The sequence below is a fragment of the Hippocampus zosterae genome, chromosome 1 (genome assembly GCF_025434085.1).
Source record: "Hippocampus zosterae strain Florida chromosome 1, ASM2543408v3, whole genome shotgun sequence".
Classification (NCBI taxonomy): Eukaryota; Metazoa; Chordata; class Actinopteri; order Syngnathiformes; family Syngnathidae; genus Hippocampus; species Hippocampus zosterae.
The window spans coordinates 13,068,461-13,089,079 of record NC_067451.1 but is presented as its reverse complement, the minus strand read 5'-3'; the positions used below and the strand labels follow the sequence as shown (position 1 = coordinate 13,089,079).

Here is a 20,619-nt window from a genome sequence, read left to right as displayed (position 1 = left end):
TACGTGTTACAATATCTGTATATTGCAGCTAGTAAAGAAACATGAACCACGATTATTAAAAATGAAGAAAAAGACCAAAATTAAATGGGGGTAAATATTGATTCTAATTCACCATATATTCCTTAACTTCTGCATTCAGTAATCCAACGGGGATATGAGTGAAAACTTGCCGCCGTTGACAGAGGGCAATGTTGAATTGAATGTTCAGGCCTTGTGTTTAATGAAATAGAAATGCAGGGCATATGGGTGGACCCTGGTAGACAACCACAAAGCAGTGGACTGTGGAGCACAGCTGTAAAAGCTGCACTGCGTGGCAGGTATAAATCAATGCCAAAGCTTGGTCTTATTTCATCTTATGCGTGTTTTAATCATTTTTTCCTTCTGATCGATGCTGTTTGAATGGGGACATCAGGCGCAACTGTGGGAATTTACAAGCTCTCTTTCTCCTGCTTGTGTTTCCAAGCGGGCATTTTATGAGGCAGTGCAGAGTAGGGCAGTAAATCTTTGGTTCTACATTGGCAAAATGAAATCTCCTGATGCTGCTCTTCACACACATATTTGTTTGTCTCACCATGGTGCTTCCACAAATTGAACTTCTATCAGCTCTGCCAAGTCAACGTTCGATTCGCTTTATTTTAATAGCGTCTGGAAGATGCTATAAAAGTGAAGTGTCAAGATCTAATACTTGACAGTAAAGTTGAAGGTAGGAAAAATTTTGGAATGTTTGACCTGCATTTGGGTAACTCATTGAAAAATGTATCTACTTTACCATTCTTGAAGTAAATAAATTCATCACTAAAAACATCATGGTGTTATGATGATGAGGATGATAATGATTCCCACTACTGCTTCTTCTTGTATTATGAGGGTCGGGCATCGATAACCAAGAATCAAGTCGCACATTACAGTTCTCCTGAAATCATTCAGATTTTAAAATCCATCCATCCATTTTTCGATCCGCTTATCCTCACACGGGTCGTGGGGGTGTGCAAGAACCGATCACAGATGTCTTTGGGCTGCAGGCGGGGGACACCCTGAACTGGTTGACAGCCAATCACAGCGCATAAGAAGACGAACAACCATCCGCGCTCACATTCACCATTCACATTCATACCTGGAGAAAATCCACGCAGGCATGGGAAGAACATGCAAACTTCACACAGGAAGGCTGGAGCCGGAATTCTACCCTGCACTTCTACACCGTGAGGTCGACACCAGTCAACCACCGGTCCGCCCAGATTTTAAAGTGTCAGTGATAAATGTCGATACCTAGTGCACAGAAGAAGCACGAATGAAGAAGGACTGTTAGAAAATGCGTGTGCCAGAACTGCGAAGTGAGTGCACGGCAGATTGGACGGGGCCTCTCCCCGCTGACCTCTCCTCCTCCCGTGTGGCCCCACCGCCCGGCCTGGCACGGGCGGCTGCTCTGGAGGCACGTCGGCACTTCTCGCAAAAATCTGATTTCATGTGCTTTCATGTTTCATTGTTTATTTTTTTTAATAATCATTTCACTGAATCGATGCATATTAATAAAAAATAATCAGCTACTGACATTTTTACCCATTTAGGCGAAGAGGATATCTTCATCAACAGGCTTGATTACAATGAATCACTACAAATATAAAGCACACACAAAGTTCTGTAAACTACTTAGTTTAGTGCTTCCTCTTTCCAGTCTTTTGGTGTTAATTGTGGTGAGAGTGGCAAAGGCACCCGACACTTGATGTAAACCTATTTTTTTACTTCCGCATCACACGCTTTAATTTGTTATCAACACGTTTCATTCATCACAGACTTCACAACTTTGGTAGAAGTAAAGTCATGCAGAACCTGGAGAAATGATAGCTTCTCGACACACAATTTTTTTTCAACTCACTTTTCATTCTGACACTGTGTGGGATTCAACATTTGACATGTTCACATGCTGGGCCAAGCCAGCCCTTCAAATTCTGTTCAATCTTCTATGGCAGTGCTTTCAGCACAAAGCAGACCACCCAAATTGGAGTCGTTGATTGAGTGCAGGATTCACTTTCTCTTTATCAGGGTTTTATACTGAGGATGTCATTGAATACTTTGATTCAGTCACGTCACGCCGACATTTGAAACAACATTGGGCATTGACTTTAACTGTCATTGCATTCAATAACTATTTTTTCTTTATTTCTTTCTTTTACTCCTGTGTGTGTGTGTGTGTGTGTGTGTGTTTGTGTGTGTGTGTGTGTCATGAAATTGTAGCCATTTGAGACAGCGAGTGCCTCAATTTAATCTTACAAAAACTCTAAATTGATACATTTGACTCTTTGTCATACAGATCATTTTAGAAATACTAAGAAAAACATACATGTCAGTACTACATAATCTCAAGGAAGCTGTGTGGCAACATTTAGTTTGCAATCAACAGTCAGGTGTTCTGCAAACAGTAAGACGAGCAGAAGCACAAACGTGATTGATCTGATATCTGTCATTGTTTCTATTTTGGTACGTAAGAGCCACAATCACGCACACATGCACACTCAACCACACAAAGATGCCCGCCTTGGGGTGGGGAGGAGGAAACCTAGACCTTTAAATTGACACCTGTCAGTCATGCCAGCATGCTGCACAGATAGTAGCTGCTGAGACACACAGCGTGAGACACAAGAAGACAGAGGGAGAAGCTTGCAAGATGAAAAAGGAGGTGGAGGGGGTGATGATGAAGAGGAGAAGAGGAAGCAAGACTTTGGAAGCTTATTAGGGACGCTGTGAGATGAGAGAAGTGCAACTTGGCGTTTTGGCACATCACCATCTTTTTGATTTGTTAGCTTGTGTTTATGATGTTTCTCTGTCTGCCTCAGTCAATATCTATTATTAGATTCTCAGATCCTCCCCCTGCTTTTTTGACACTCTTGTAGCTCCTGCTTCACACATATGAGCGAGATTCATACCCACACGTACCTGGAGCCAGGGAAAATGAAACAGTCATTTTATTTAGGCCTGCGGGATTCAGATCGTACTTCTGAACACTTTGAAGTGCCATCAGTGTCAGATGTTATGTTTGGACCAAGATGCAGGAGTAGCGGTGGGGTGTTTCTTATTTCTCAAAGCAACTAAGTAGTTGAGCAAGTGGCTTTACCAGACACACTCACGCACACGCCGCTCACTTTTATCTAGCTTTCCTGTTTGCCTTTGATCCCTCCAGTAGTCAGGCCCAACGCCATGAGCCACTGGACCTGAGTACACTGAGTGTAAATGTAAAAAGTGAACACAGAGAACAAAATGGGCATTACTTTGTCGCTTGCTCCTTTAAGTGGCTGTGCACGCGCACATGAACACATGCATACACACACACACACACACACACACACACACACACACACACACACACACACACACACACACACACACTTGGCTAAATATAGCAGCAACGATGATTTAAACGGTAATACTTACCATTTCAAACTCTATAGTCATCGGGTATCAGAAAACCGTGAGCCATTTGATCCCTAATTAGAATGGAACATTGGCCAACACATTTTTCCACTGCCAAATGAAAAATTGCATGAGGTTCTATCCAACACAAATTTATGAAAACTTTGCTCACAGATGTATACAGATCACACTGCACTGTGATGTCACTGATGTGGTCACCTTGCCCACAGGGACAGACAAAGTTCACTGTCGTCATAGAAAGTTCCGGAGTCAGTTGCTACACAGCAACAGTAAGGTCTGGATATCGACTGTATTTTTATCACAAGGGCTCACTTTGATTCACAATTTATTTTGATTGATTTTCAATTCACGCAGTTCCAATTTTACTTTCATATGGAAGACATTGAGCCAAATTAATCATGCATTTTAATTAATCATGCATGTTTTATTGAACATGGCCTGCTAAAAATAAATGACAATTTAAATCAATTCCAACCACAGGGCAAACTATGTAAATATAGTGACAAACACACTGCAAACTCATGATATAAAAATATCCATATAAGGTTTTATGAATCGGTATCAGGCTATGCAAAGGAAACTCAAAACAAATTGATGAATCTTTTTTTGAAACCCAGTCCTGGTTACAGTTGAATTACTATTGGTTTGCTCCCTTTTAGAAATAACATAATTATATTTTTGCCCTGCTCTCAGCAGTGCTATGCTGACAATGTGTGTCCATACAGCAGGGGTCGGGAACCGATGGCTCGTAAGCCATATCTGGCTCTTTTGATGATTGCAACTGTCTTGCAGATAAAACAAAATATTCCCGCTTGTTTAATCCTTCGATCAATTTTTTTACTGCTCATTTCCGGTTCAGGGCTTCAGTTGGCTCCAGGAGCAATTTTGATTGGATAGTACTGGCCTACGTTGGCCGCTGCTGCGGAAACTGGTAAACGCCCCCTATTGAATCAACCCGCTCGGTCATTAGCTCAAAGCTAATCCGAAATGAATAAAATGGCGAAAAGAAAAAAGATGACTAGTATGGAAGACTTCAGGACGAATGAACCGAAGGATTCGCCTTTGTGGAGAGAACAGGTTCTGCAGTGTGTCTGATTTGCAATGACAAAATACCATCGTGAAACGGTCGAATGTAAAGCGACATTTTGACACACGCCATGTTACGTTCACATCAAAATACCCTGCGAGAGACATCAGAAAGGAAAGCGTGCAAGCTACTGAACAGGGTGCAAGCTAGCCAGCAGCAATTCTGCGTATGGACTCGGCAAGTTGACTATAATTCCGCTACTTTTGCTGGATTTTTAGCAATCGTGATGAACAGAAAACCATTCACATTAAGTGAGTAATATAATACATTTCCAAATATTTTGCTTTTGTGGCTCTTTTAGTCAGAAAGGTTCCCGACCCCTGCCATACAGTATTTATACTATATACTATGCTTCCCCCCACGCCCAATTTTTTTTCAATCTACCAGCATTACATGCTTTCTTATTTGATTATGGGAAATGAACTGTTTCGGAACTATTTACATTTGCATCACGATGCATCACAGAATCAATTATTTCTTCCATCCCTACTTTTGAAGTACAACAACAACAACAAAAATAATCACAACAATAAAATACACACACATCATAAGGCCAGCAGAGATAATCATAATTTATTGCCATATTAAAAGCCTCAAAAGGCTTACACAGAGCAAGCGCATGGGCAGCGTCTGCAGCAGGTATTGTGGTTGTGAGATTAGTTTGGTAATTAACCACAAACCAATTAGCAGATATTGGGATGAGAGGTGCATCTCAGGTAAAGTGTTTCATGGTGTGCTGAATGGGTGTTGAGCAGTTTGATCGGTTGACACACGTCTAAGATTTTGAGGCCCGACAGTCAGATATAAGTTTAAGCACATCTGCTCAAGCGGCTGATGAAAATGTAATTAATTAAATTGTTGTTTGTTTCTTCAATCCACTTTTCATTAACCTCTATTGACACATGTGAGAATCTCACGTGGCGGTTTATGACTACTTCAGGATTAACAAGAAAATTGGATCCTCGCAATAATCAACGTTGCTGGAAGTATACACGATTCCCTCTGGGAACCTTTCAAACTGAAACTGCTGGGAAGCAACACTTCAGAAACGCTCAATTTAGTTTTCTTATAAAAATACAAAATTATGTTTTGGGTGACATAAATGTGAGCGGTGAGCTCTCTGCAAATCTGAGGGTGAAGATGAAGGGTAATGCAATGCAACAGAAATAGACTCATCCAACAAATACAATCCACTTTTGTATCATATGGAGGCTGCACTTGGCGAAAAGCAAAATCATGATTGGAACAAAGCTCATCAACACATTTCCACCATTCCCCCTAACCTGAACTGCTCAATCCAGCTGCACAAATAGTGCCCCGCCCTGATTCTGCTTTACATGAAAAGCTGCAAAACGCCAACCCCATTGCATGATACCAGATTTGAGAGTTGTGACAATGCGAAACGAAACACAATAATTGGAGTGTGACGGCTCAGAGCTTCAAAGGCAGAGCCGCAATGGTTGAATAGGTTCTATAACGTGTCCCGGTACGCTACTCACGAGATACAGATGGTTCATGTGGTACATCTGATACCATTCCAGTGTAATGCAACAATCACACCATGTGGGTACATGATGCCTGTGTGTTGAGTAAAAAATGTTCTTAATGCAGAGTTGTCTGGCCTGTGAAATTGAATGAGGTTATTGCAGAAGCTTGATTTAAAAAAAAAAAAAAAAAACATCAAACGTATTCCCTACAATCTTATGCACAGGAGTGTGCCAACGGTTTAGGCCACATTCAGGCATCCTTGTTGTTTTAGTTGCATATATTTCCACAGCTGTCATATTGGAAACATTTCTCGAAAAAATGTGACCACTGTCTCCACTTGCAGAGGTATGCAAAAAATGTATTATGGATTTTGACAAACCTTTGTCAGTGGCAAAACGTTTTGGTGAGGGTTTCTGGATGAAGGTGCCGATACAGCAATGTACTTCTTATTATTCGGTCAATATGGTATCAGTGAAAGAGTCCAAGGAACCTTAACCATGCTCCATGTTTTCCTTTTGTTCATAGTTAAGCTTTCGGATGAGTTATGCACTCAACAAGTGATAACCGAGTTAAGGCAGTATATTGTCAGTGTAGAAATAGTAAAGCAATACATCAAATCAAATAAAGCCCATGAGGAATACATGGTGTACTGCAGTGCAGTTCTACATCATGCTAAAAAGTTGTGGTGGAACTTTCATCGGTCCATTTTTCTTCAATGCTCGCTACACACACACACATTCATCCATCCATTCTCTGAGCCGCTTGATCCTCACTAGGGTCGCCGGGGGTGCTGGAGCCTATCCCAGCTGTCTTCGGGCAGTAGGCGGGGGACACCCTGAATCAGTTGCCAGCCAATCGCAGGGCACACAGAGACGAACAACCATCCACGCTCACAATCACACCTAGGGACAATTTAGAGTGTTCACTCAGCTTGCCATGCATGTTTTTAGAATGTGGGAAGAAACCGGAGCACCCAGAGAAAACCCACGCAGGCAAGAACATGCAAACTCCACACAGGGAGGCCGGAGCTGGAATCGAACCCGTAGTAAGTGCACTTCAAGAGCCTTGCTTTTTTGTTATTTTTTTGGTGTTTTTGTCTTTTGTTTTGTCACATGTTGTTTGTTGTTTCATTGTGTGGACCTGATATGGACTGTTTTCAGCGCTTTTTGGCCACGACATTCGTCAAAGGAGAAGTATCTGTGCTTGGTGGTTGCGCCTTCTCGGCAGGAATGTCGACGTCATTGACTGTCGGTGCTGGACAGACCTGGGGTGCTTGTGTTTTTTGCGCCTGTAATGGGCAGCATTTTTGACAACCCCGTTTTGTTCAGTGGCTGTGTCGGCGCTGTTGGACAGTCGGCGTTGGTGCGGCTGGATGGATGGCTGCTGAAGTTGAGGATGTGGAGAGAGGAGCGTTGGAGCAGAGCGCCGGTGCGTATTTGGAACTGAGAGTCGCCGCTTGGAATTGAAATGGATTTCCATGGGACAGGAGAAGTGAACCAATATCTTTTTTCGTCAATGGATGCTACAGCTTCTTGTTGACTTTGAAACTTAGCTTGTAGCCGACGTGTGCACATTTTGAGCATGACGTCTCTGATCCACTGGTTAAAGGACACTTTGATTCTGTCCTCTTTCACCTCAAACTGCTTTAAACAACAAAGCGTGTGACGGAAAAGTGGTTAGGACTGCACGACTGTCCGTGTTTATGTTATGTGTTGTGTTTATTATTTTACTTTATGTTAACTGTTTTGTTAAGCGCTTTTTACAGCTGCCGCTGTTGTGAAAGCGCTATATAAATCAGCATCTATTGTATTGTATTGTATATATATATATATATATATATATATATATATAAACCCTCATCTCACCCCTCGGGTGGTGTCCGTCCCTCATTCAGATCGGGTCCTCTAGCAGAGGCCAGGAAGCTTGAGGGTTCAAGCGTGTGTGTGTGTGTGTATATACATATATATATTTATATATATACACACACACACACACACACACACACACTGCACATTCTCAGTTGAACTATTTAATGGAGGGCGGCTCTGCCTCACCCATGTGACAATGTCTGGATCCGCCGTCTTAACTGGTTTCAACTAATGTGTGTGCCAAGGGTATCATATCGAGAAAGCAAGATTCAGAGCCAGGAAAAAGGACAGAGACGTGACTGGCTCACATGACTTCTTGACTTTTGTGCCAGAGGCCTAATATGACAATACAAAGCAACAATAAACATATTGCGAATCAATACTACCTTCTCCAACAATGTTAAAATATGTTTTTATTGTTGTCATTGTAGAATTGTTAAATAAAATGATACTCGAGTTTATATGTGACATGATGATGCTTGTTTTGTTCTGTGTCATCTTATCGTTTGGCATAATTCCTTTAATTGTTATACAAGTGTGCTTTCATCAGGTTCTAAATATCATGGTGTCTGCATGTTAACTCGTCGGCCCCTCGAGGAGTCCTACCAGCTTCGTCGTCCGACTTGTTGTCATTGTCAGAGTCGGTGAGGGTCAGAGCAGAGTTCTCGTGGCTGGACACGCCGGAGCTACGACGGGACTTCACCCTTCCTCCTCCAGCCCAAAGCTGGATGGCTCTGTCCGGTGACAGGGGACCATCCGGATCAGAGTCTGCATCGGAGCCAGCGCTGAGGGAATAACCCCTTTGGAGGAGGCCCAGTTCAGGACAATAGGGGACAGCGGCGGGATGAGGAGCAGGTGTTTGATCGCACACTCCCAGTTCAGCCAGGGTAAAGTTCCCTCCTACGAGCGAAACACAGCAGTTACACAGGTGGAGTGAAGGAATGAGGTGGCTAAGTGCAGTAAAAGTGGTAAATGGAGCCATTTACACGAGTGCTGACACAAACAAACACGCCAACTGGCATACAAATCGACAACCACACGCAGAGAGGCAAACTAATTATAAAACTATGGAGGAGGTGGCTGAGAATTGCAATTGTTGATGCACTCAGGAGAGGAGAGATGACACAGCATGAATCAGCTACACACTACAAAGAGCTGCTGGAAGGAAAAGCGTTTGAGGTGGTCTGCAGCCTTGTTGTGAGCATCTTCGATAGTGTTGGTCCATCATTTTGTGTCTCCTCATTTGCACTCAAAAGTCGTTGATCAAAGTGTTGTATGAACGGAGCTGCAATATTACCTTCTGGTCAAAACATCTCACCTGGAAATTTCTGCATGCGGCATCCGAAGGTTAAGCGAACAAAATGCAGTCTGAAGCAACACCAGCATTGCTTCAGACTATCCCCCACCTCACCCGCCCATTTGAGACAAACTGACTTGTCTCACCTCAAATAAATATAGAAAATTATCCAAATTAAAGCACATCAAAGGAGATCAATAGCAAAGCATTGCAGCCCAATTAAATCCAAGCTGAAGAAAAAGCAATTACGGGAAAAAGGCATGCTCAACCAACTTATCCTTGATAGTAATTAAGAGAGTATTGTGGATGCAATCGCTCACGATCAGCTGTTGGGGTAGAAGGATCAGGGGGAAAAACAGTTGCGTTTCACTTCATTAGCAGATTGTGAGGAAGGCGAAGGGGAAGGGGGATGAAACTGGCGACAAGGAACTGTCACGGTGGTGGCATTCTATATGAATGGGCGCGCTGAGAATCACACAGCTGCGTGACTCGGTCAACTGTGACTCATCAGGAGCAATCAGAGGGCGAAGAATTAAAGTGATGAAATTCATCTGCTTGATCTCCTCGTCTGCTCTTTAAAAGCTTGGGGGGTTGGGGCAGGGGGTCTGAAAAAGTGAGCAGATGCATGGAGTGGGAACGCCTCTCGGGAAAGTTGGAGTGGTAAAAGGAAGTTATTTTTATACACAGCCACAGTGAAAAAAAATGTCTACATCTCGCGAAAACTTGCTATGCTTCTAACCGACTGCACGGAACCAAACCAAACCATACATTACATCAACAAATATTACCAGCTGCCTTCTTCTTCGGTTGTCTTCCTCCCACTTAAAAAAAAAAAAAAAGAAATAAAATGCATACGATAAATATTTATTTACATAGCGCTTGCACAACAGCTGCAACAGTCATAAAGTGCTTTACAGAGTATTTAAGATGAAACAAGAACACAACACATCGCATAAAACATTGACAATAACATCGACAATTCATTACAACGATTCCTACATAAGCCTTGTTGTTCGAAGCGGTTATCTATGAAAGAATATAACAGCGAAATAAAGCGACTGGTGAATTTACTACAACTACATTTCTCTAAAATCGATTTCTACTACAATGCTATTCTCTAAGAACAAGCTCTTTATCCTTGTCGCTGTTATCATACCTGAGAGGAAGTATCGAAGGACGGGAGAAAATTCCAGGAGGCCTGGGAGAGTAAAGCAGACGAAGAACCGACTGTGAGGAATGTAACGTTGTACCGTGAAAAACGATTCTACAACTAATTTGTTTTCAACCACCAAGTTAGGATGATGGTAGCCACATGACACGCTTTACACAGTGAATTCTACCACACATTATCTACTTGCGACATCACACGGGCTGTCAATCCAGGCAATTAACATCCCACAAACAGTGATTACACATGAAACATCCAATCACTCTGTAATCCCAGGAGTGGTAGGCCTAGTCCTGCGCTCGAGCAATCTACATGAAGTAAAAAAAGATGGATTGGCGCGAGACACTGCAGTAGACATGAAAATCTATCTCACTTAGTTCATAACTCGAAACCCAATAACATGTTTTGTTCCTTGATATTATGACAAATGTGGAGGGGGCAATGTGCCACATTTTAATCCGATCAATGTCCTTCTCATTGACGCCATATTTCAATTGTATATAGTGTATATTGTTTCGCCCTCGTGGGCCACAGTATCAGGTAGACCAGCACAAAGAAGGAAGGAAGAGACATAAAAAGCAATGTCAATGCAGCCAAATCAGGTCGTCAAAAATCTTACCAACTCTACGTATAAACAACAACCTCATCATGACACGCGTTGTTCAATAGATAATGCGCTTTTCTGGCAAAGTCAATCAAACTGAACGTGAATCTTCTGCAAAGGTGTTTTGTTCTTGTTGCTGTAATTGTAAATAATTGTGCAAGTCCATGTAATGTGGTCAGTGAGTTTATTTGCATGCTCTCTTGGAGGTATTTTTCATTATGTTTATGTAGCTCCTGTGCTTTGTCCACTGGCCATTGGACATCAACGTTTCAATTGCATGTGACGCTACAGTTACAGTAAATAATTGATAAACTATGAGTGTAAATGTCAAGATTATAGTCGGAAAAGTAATGACTACACACCATTTCCAAAAGAGTAATAAATTGCAATACAGACAATGTTATTATTTGTGGCGATTACAAATAAATGAATTTCATAAATGGCATGTTTATTTTTTTTATGTCTTTTGACACAAGGAATTGTTGCGTGACCGGAAGCCGCAGAGGGCTCCCATAAAGTGTTGCCTCTCATCATTTGGGGTTCACGCTTCACAGATCATATATAAGTTACACAAGTGTATTAGGTTGATACTCTGCCGAAGTTTGCACTCATCCATTACGCTAAATGTACTTCCCCTGATAAAAGTCATTATGGAAGTGCGTGGTGGCAAATGTGTGTAATTTGCTGTCTCTGTGTGCGTGTGTCCACATGTAATTGTTTGTAAGTAGGCACTCTTGTGGGATCGTACTGCCTGTCATTAAAAAATAATTTGTGCTTGTTAGCAGTTTGACAGGCAAAGTCTGTTTGCAGTAACTTTAGGCTGATTGTTGTCCTCTCATCCCATCCTTCCATCCATTATCTGAAACCGCTTAATGCTTACGAGGGTAGCAGGGTGTGCTGGAGCCTATCCCAGCTGTCTTTGGGCAGTAGGCAGGGGACACACTCGAACTGGTTGCCAGCCAAAGGCAGGGCACACATAGACAACTCTTTTCATTCACAATCACACATAGAGACAATTTAGAGTGTTCCATTAACCTGCCACGCTTATTTTTGGAATGTGGGAGGAAACCGGAGTACACTTAAAAAAAGCTCACAGGCACATGGAGAACGTGCAAACTCCACACAGGATGGCCAAAGCTCAGATTTGAACCTTGGACATCTGTACTGTGAGGCCGACGCGCTAGCCAGTTGATCACTGTGCTGCCAATGCGCCTACTCCACAATATTTGATTCTTCAATGAATTTTATTCCGTAGTTTTTTATTTTATATATATATATATATATATATATATATATATTAGAGCTGTCAAACGATTAAAATATTTAATCTAATTAAAAATGCAACTGTCATAATTAACTCAAATGAACGAAAACATTAATCGTGATTACTCACACATTTTTTATCGTTTCTGAATTTCCTTTTACATTTTTTGTCCTATTTTTCCCCATTTTAATGCTCTCATCAACTTGGAATCATATTTACTGAAATAACAATTTCAATTTTCAATTTTACATGAACATTTTTTACTTGGAGCAGTTGTTCACACATAATCTCTCACACAATATTACTGTCCATCAACAACAGTGAAAAAAAATATTTTGTCACACAACAGCTGCTTTAACAGCTTTTTTAATGAAATCAAAACAGAGCAATATAACATTATAAAGTGCACATCTAGGGTCAACTAGTACTCAGCCTATAGTGGATTTAAACCATGGTTGCATACTTCGTTTTTATCAAGTTTGCTTTGAACACAGCAGTCTGTTTCTGTATGTTTGTTCGAGAATAACGAGACACCAGTGTTGTTATGTGCCGCTGGATTCAAAATTGCCGGCCGTACAAACAAGCGCAAGCACTTTCCCCGTGCTGCCGGTGCAAACCATTCTGAAAAGGGGGGGTTTCACTCCCCCTAACACAGTCGGGCTATGTTGATTGTGTTGGTCCTTCTTGCGCGGAAGTCTCTCTACGGTTTTGTGTAGACCTCATTTCGGATGACTACATTTGGTTCGATGACAACACTGGAGACGTTTTATTTTCTCTAGGTCGCTACCACTACGTGTATGATATATATAGAGAGAGAAGAACAGGTAACTTTGGTCTTGTCAGTGGAGCAATCTGGCAACTTTTTAAAAGTAAACTTCCCATTCATAAACTGTTTAAATTTCCGTTTTTGGTGTCTCGAGCTGCCGTGGCTGGTAAAACAGACATGGACGTGGACTTCTGCAGCACGCTTGTTCTTTTGTTTCTGGTGTATATATAGAGCAACGTAACATCCGCTTGCGACGTGTGCCGCGTTAATCTCGCGAGAAAAAATTTAATCCCGTTAAAATTCATTAAATTAATGCCAATAAAAACGCACTAAACTGACAGCTCTAATATATATATATATTTCCCTTCAAATTTTGCTGCTGTATTTTTCTCCATTGTGAGACAAATAAAGGTTATCTTATCTTAATATAGTAATTGTAACTTGCAATGATGTTGCTTTTTTTTCCCCCCGAAAACCAAGAGGTCACATGGTGCAGGGCAACGACCAAGCAAGCATTTTGAGCTTTGGCGGTTTACAGTGCATTCAGATTTCTTTCTTGATTTGCACACTTGTATAGAAGACTTTTTGAGCCTTGGAAGCAGATAAAAATCAGAAAGTAATTGGCAGTGGTCATAAAAAGCTCCTAAAAAATAAGCCAAGAGCAGCTGACATTATGTTTTTTAATATGGAGTTCCTCTTTTCTGAGAAAATGCCTTTTTTTAGATAATTCCCAGACATTTTCACTGGTAGCCAGATGGCACATTTTACCAAAAGTTCACGTCGAAAGAAACTCAAAAGTCTGTCAGTCTATCACTGACAGATGCCCATTTCGGTGACGGCGACAGACACAACTAAGCACTGACGTTAGTAAGTTTTCATTCATGAGTGTATGTGTGTATGTGTGTGTAAAGTACTTTGGACAGGTAGCATATGATGAAGATACACTCATATATCGTGCACTACATTTACCATTTTAATCAAATTGGACTTTTCATCTGGTGGACTGCGACATTTTTTTTCTTTAGTTTGTTAGTTTTGTTTTTTTCAAGGGACTAACGATAGACTGACTGGCGCATCGGTCAAATTCACTGCCGGAAGCAACGGTGGATGTGTGGTTAAAACAAACAACATGATGGGCAGACTGGCTAATTATTACAGTTGTTTCTGCTTGAAATAATGACAGATTGACGTTGACGGATCGTGCCCAGGCAGCTGACGAATAACGAATGGGCAAAATTTTGAAATTGACCACCTCTGGTAGTATTTACCATGCATGTTAGGAGGACATTCACTTATGAGCCAACTCCGACCAGGAGTCATTTAGTCATGACACCATTTACAGCTTCAGGGATAAATAATGCCATTCAAATACCAACAGTAAACAAACACTTATCTCATTGCTAACTTGTCTTGTCTAACAGCATAATCCTGTAAGTGAGGACAAGATGACTGTTTATGATCTAAAAGAGGCCGGACGCCATTGAATGTGCCTGCTTCTGATGCCATTGACGCTTCACTTGCATGTTGAAATTGTTCGTTTGCACTCTTGATGGATCCAGTGACTCGCTGCTCTACGCTCATTAAAGACTGCGGATAGCACTCACACGCACGCGCATACACTTAAATCTTATGATCACAATTCAGCCTCCGTCAGACTGCGGTGTGTCTGAATCAAATGTTTATGTAAATTGCTGTTTCTAAAGTGCAGCCTCTTTGTTACCATTGTAATGCATGTTTGTTTAAACATGCAAAAAAGGACTCCAGAGACAGTTGCGGGAGTTTGAGACAATTCATTCATTCTCATAGATGTGGTCATTGAATTCATTATGTGTCCAATATGAAAATGTGCTGGCTGAGTTCAGCCGATACGAAACCGGGGGGGTGGCACGGAAAAAAAGTGTGCGCTGAACCTGTAATGGACAGAGATTCTAAGATGAGGCAGTGAAATCCCTGGTCATGGCCAGCAGCAGCATATAGAGAGATGAGACGGCCAGAGAATGACAGGGACAAACTTTGTGATTGACGACAGGGTATATAATGAAAGCACCCAATCACTGAGGAGGAGAGTAAGAGAATCATTTTGCTTTGACTGGAATACATATTTTACCCTGAGGGCTCAAGGTCATTGTTATGTGTGAGACACAATGGTGGATATGGGAATTTGTTCACCTAATGTCATCAAACATCCTCACACAACACAATATGAACCACAGTAAACAAGTTCATTTACTTGCCTGTTGAGTAAATGTACCTGCGTTTGGGTAAATACAAACTGTGGCAGATTTCTGGAGCTGGATTTGCTAATGTAGCACCCATAGCTAAGGCACATTAACAGGGAAAGCTAATCCTAAAATACCGCATATGCTTTTCGTAATCACTTCACTGTATCGTCAAATTTGAGAATAAAAGTGATGAAAAATGTCAAATTGAGTAGTGAGTAGTGCTATGCAGTGCTAAGTATAGAAGATACTATGGAGAGCAGGGCTGTCAAACTCAATTTTGTAGTGGGCCACATTGTAGTTATGTTTTCCCTGAGCGGGCCATTATGACTGAGAATTTTGTGAAACTGTTTGATCATCTCCATATATTATATATAAAGTGCACAACAAATTGGTGGATTACTAGTTTGGAAATCAGAAGTCAAGAATATTGGTTAGTTCCGTCATTGATTACGTTGCTGTAATAAGAACATAAATCAAGCTGCATTGCATAATGAGATCATGCTTGTAATCTCTCTTTATAATGATGGATTCATTCATTCATTCATTTTCCGATCTGTTTATCCTCACAAAGGTTACGGGGCGGTACTGGAGCCTACCCCAGCCGTCTTCGGGCAGTAGGCGGGGAACACCCTGAACCAGTTGCCAGTCAATCGTAAGGCAAATAGAGACGAAAAACCATCCGCACTCACACTCACACGTAGGGACAATTTTGAGCGTTCAATCAGTCTGCCATGCATGTTTTTGGAATGTGGGAGGAAACCGGAGTACCCAGAGACAACCCTGGGGAGAACATGCAAACTCCACACAGGGAGGTTGGAGCTGGAATTGAACCCGGTACCTCTTCACTGTGAGGTCGACTCGTACTGGCCCACCGGGCCACCTGTAATGATGGATTACACATGACAATTTTAAATTTTGGTTGAGACTTCAGCAAGCATCATGGAAAAGTTGAGATGCTTCATTTGCTCTCGCGGGTCACAGAAAATGGTATGGCGTGCTAGATCGGGCCACCAAGCCTTGAGTTTAGCACCTGTGATTTAGAGGAGAAAGGGTAGAAGAGTGGAGACTTCCAACAACACCTGTGTCATGCATTTTTATAAATACTTTGTAAGACATACCTGCACATGTTTTCATAATGTATGTTTTCATTATAAATTGTCGTTAACTTGTATAAAAGTACACAGTGATTTCACTGGAATTGTAGTTTGACGGCTAGTTAGATGCATTTCCCCTCCCAAGCTTGAGATGATCAAAAATAAAGCTATTATAGTGAGTACTGGACTTGTCAGGTGACCAGAAATGAACCAAATGAATACTAATGTTGTTTGTGCTGCCGGGTAAAGCAAATGTCTGTTTGCTGACTTCTTTACATTGTAATGATCTGCGGGTAATAGCTCGCTGTGCTGCCACTAATTGGACCAAATCAGCAAAACCAGACTGCTACAATTGTTTTACCATTCCCAAAACTCATTTGCAATGACTTGAACATTGTGTTATTACCATGTACAATAGAGCTGTCATGTGCAGATAGTTTTGAAAGAATATGTTGGATGCTCTTTATCACAGCTCTGCAGACTCATCAATATGAATGTCGTTATCTGGCACAGGGCGAAGGAATATACTCTATATCAACTTAATTAGGCCTTTAGTTACGTCATAACACAATGCTATGATTTACAGGGGCTATTGCGACTTTGTGACGTGATCTCAAGTCAACTCAGAACACCTTATACAGTTTTATCGGTTCTTTCGGTGTGATAGATTGACAGACTGATAAATGGTTTTTATCTGAGACGTCATCATGTTTGGACAGACTGTCTCATAATTCACAATTAGGATTATTTTTTGACTCCTATTGTATAGTGTGTGACAGCTAAACAAACATTGTTACAAAGAGATGTAAACAAGCATATTGAGACATTTTAGGTAAATGTTAATTTCGAGTGTCGATTCAAATCCTTTATCATAGCATAGAATAACATTTCAATATTTAACATCTTAGCCCGGATGATGCGTCATGGTCAAACGCTTCCAACAGCTCCTAAGTGGCATCTGATCATTTGGTAGCCATAGAACCCACAGGGTCTCTTGCACCTGCTAACAAGGTGCCTAATATAGGAGCGAGAAATGTCACCAGTCCTTTGTTCGTTCTCCCCCTGCCCAGAGGACAGCAGTATGGTTGGTGCACGACATGACAGGACATGACAATGTAATACAGTAGAATTCTGTAGGAGGGCTTGTTACTGAATAATGTACTGTTGAGCAAATGAGCAGTGAAACAACTTGCGTCTCTTAGCAGGGCACAGACTAACTATTGTTTATTAGTCTTTTAGTCAATTTCTTGATTTATTGCAAAAAATAAGAGATACAGTATTTAGCCAATCAGACAGACTCCATAGTGGTGGATAAACATCAGAAGACAGTTTTTAAATATAGTAGTCCCGAGTGAAAGCAACATGCAGAAAAAAAATGCTAAAATATCAGGGACGGAAGAAAAGAACGAGAAAAAATGTGGATGGTGAAAGGAGCAGAGGTGCCACGAGTGATCGGGGCACTGCTGGCAGTAACCCCGAAGCAAGATGGCTGGCTCCAGCAGATACCAGGAACAACATCAGACCCCTCATACACAGAAACACAATCGTGGGAACAGCTATCATCCTGCACAGAACCCTAGAGCTTCCCTGCCCGTAGTAAGACCCGAGCTTGGAGGAGAATAACTCGTAAAAATAACACCCTGATGTGTGAACTGACCATAAATATAAATTTGTGATATAAAATAATACATTAATTAATCAATTAATACTTTAGCAGGAGTAGAAATGAAATGAATGTATCTCTGTACTACTCCCTTTTATGTAATGTCAATATCCAATAACATACATCTTTATTTATCCACCCAACCATTATCTGAGCCGCTTATTCTCACAAGGGTCCCTGGTGTGCTGGAGCCTATCGCAGGTGTCTTCGGGCAGTAGGCGGAGTACACCCTGAACTGGCTGCCAGCCTTCATCTGTGATCATAGCGTTCCCCTTATGATACATCACTGATTCATATTGGTTTAGCAAACACAATTATGGGCTGAAGTGGTCTCAGGTAAAACAAATCCGAAAAGTAATGTGGAGTATTTCTCCTTGAGTCAAGAGCATCCCGCAGAAGCAAAATCAACAGTGAAATGTGACGCACGGTATATCAGCCGGGCAGCAAATCATTGGCATAGGTATAATTTTTGTGACTGAGGCAAGGGTATAACGAGTATCAAAAGTGACTTATGCATAAGAAATGTGACATATATCCAAACACAAACACATACGCATACACAAAATCTGTGGCAGGGGAACAACTTTAATTATAGCTTTGGAGACAAGTGAGTCAGCCGGTGGGGGTTGGGTTGGAAGCACTTGATAACAGTGACATTTACAATCTGCCTCATTTATCAAAGGCTGCCAAAGCAGAGTCAAAGAGGGTCATTACACAGTAAACATAGATTAACTCAATCATGTAATCAGCATAGTTTGGTCATAATTTATTTTAACTCTTAGAAAGTCAGAAATTAGTGAGCCTTCCGTCATTTGTCTTGTGTCTACCTCATATTTGCATGAGTGTGTACTTGTAGTTTTCGAAGTTAATGTCATTAGCATGACGGTTTTGTTACTCAATAATTGATTGGGTTTACCTTGAAATCTGCAATTGACATCAGTTGAAATGTATGACAGAGAGACCAGAGTTGTTTGCTGCTCATGCAGTTATACGCTAAATGCTGCGTGTTAATTTTAAGACTAGGCCGGGGCATCCTCCATCCATGTACTCTATTGTGGAGGTCAATTCCACATGCATACTGGATAAAGACAAATAAGTGAATGTACAGTATGCAATACAGGATGGTTCTCCTGTGACAGTAGAGAACAATAACATCCCCAAAGCTGGTTAAGGAAAAGACAAAAGACGGATTGTCAAACTATGAAACACAATTAAAAATCAATAGGAGATTGGTGAAATGTGGTTGAAGAAACTTTCGGATATGGGCTATGTGACCTCACTATGTGACCTCCCCATTTAATAGTCCAGTCAACCGTCAAAGGACATTTATTGTCTTTCTATTGTCCAAATTAAGCCTGTCAAGCCAATTCATGTGCAAAAACACTGCAGCTTGTTGATTGGTCAACAGATATTCTTCACACACCTCTATCCATATCCGAATAGAAATAATGTAAACAGGAACACTAGAAAAAAAATAATCATGCATTTACACAAAACCTATTTTCGTGTAATATGCAGCCGCACACTCGGAAGGAATAACAAAAGGAACTTTTGTCGAGTGATGCCTTGTACTGCTCAATATTATGTTGAATTCAGACGCAGACACTCTGATGCCGGTTCTTGGGGTATTCATTCATTTGTACCGATTTTGTGGGAAAACAGTTTCAAGAAGGTCATTTGTCCCATATCCTATGCAGACATCGTGTATAGGAGTGAAATGAGCACCAGAACACTTTTCGTGTCTTCTGTGCTTTATGGCTGTAGCTACGGTACGCTTTAGAGCTTCAGCAGCTGGCAGAGGCACCAAATGCCGGCGAAAAGACAAAGAGGGAAGAGGGGATGAATTGTAGATAATCTTTTCTCCATTTATTTTTAATAGCGTACAGCTGTGTTGTATTCTATTTGATCATCAGTTGTCTGGTTGGTCTCCATGGACACGCAAAAACATCAACTTGAGTGAATGCAAATTGATTTCATTTTCAATTCAAATTCTGTATTCAAGAATTGTAGATAAACAAATATGGCTATTTGGTGTCGACAGAGAGATAAGCCAGATCGAAGTTGGCATTCTTCACTAGAGGTGGGCACTCCATCAGTACTGACGAAATGTCACAGACGGATGCCGGTTTGGATGACGAATGATGACTGACCGATGTGAGTTTTCATCCGTCCGTGTAATCAGCACTAACCGGGTCAAGTACCGGCACACCTCTAACTCCGTCACTGACGGATGGCCAGAGTTTGATGGACTGAAAATGACAGAAGGTGACCAGGCTGCCGATGAATGACAAATGAACGACCGGCAAAATTGAGTTAACTGCCCACCTCCTGTCTTAACAGCAGGAGAACTGTAGAGCATGTACCAGATGTGTGGCCAACACATTCTAAATTTCTAGAATACAGCTGTTCAACTCACTCTTAAGAAGTGGTTAAAGTCGTCAAAGGCTTAATCACGAATGACGAGGTAGTGTTAGGAGCGGTAGCTGTTGTTGCTTTGGCGGGATTTGGGACATTTTCTAAATGCAAAAAGAAGAGTTAGCTTTTGCCTGTCATCATGCCAGTGACATAAATGATGTCTGGGCAACAAGGTGAGAGATATAAAACAATCCTGAAAGTAAGCTGGAGATCAAAATCAAACAATCAGTATCCAATCATCCAGTTTGACTGTT

At 41.4% G+C, this 20,619-nt stretch overlaps 2 protein-coding genes across 15 annotated transcripts in view; one reads left to right on the top strand and one right to left on the bottom strand.

Moving 5' to 3' along the window:
* Window positions 1-20,619, bottom strand: part of tenm2a (teneurin transmembrane protein 2a) — a 215,081-nt gene that overhangs the window by 137,390 nt on the left and 57,072 nt on the right. For 8 of the 13 annotated variants that reach the window (XM_052057305.1, XM_052057300.1, XM_052057313.1 and 5 more), the window contains 3 exons: window positions 10,326-10,367; window positions 9,958-9,990; window positions 8,479-8,772 (listed from right to left, as the gene is read on the bottom strand). In XM_052057305.1, coding sequence (XP_051913265.1) covers window positions 8,479-8,772; window positions 9,958-9,990; window positions 10,326-10,367 — 369 coding nt within the window. The remainder of the gene's footprint in view (window positions 1-8,478; window positions 8,773-9,957; window positions 9,991-10,325; window positions 10,368-20,619) is intronic. The other 5 variants (XM_052057349.1, XM_052057359.1, XM_052057367.1 and 2 more) reach the window with 1 other exon arrangement.
* cnot7 (CCR4-NOT transcription complex, subunit 7) overlaps window positions 1-20,619 on the top strand; it is a 256,938-nt gene that overhangs the window by 179,588 nt on the left and 56,731 nt on the right. The window lies entirely within an intron of this gene.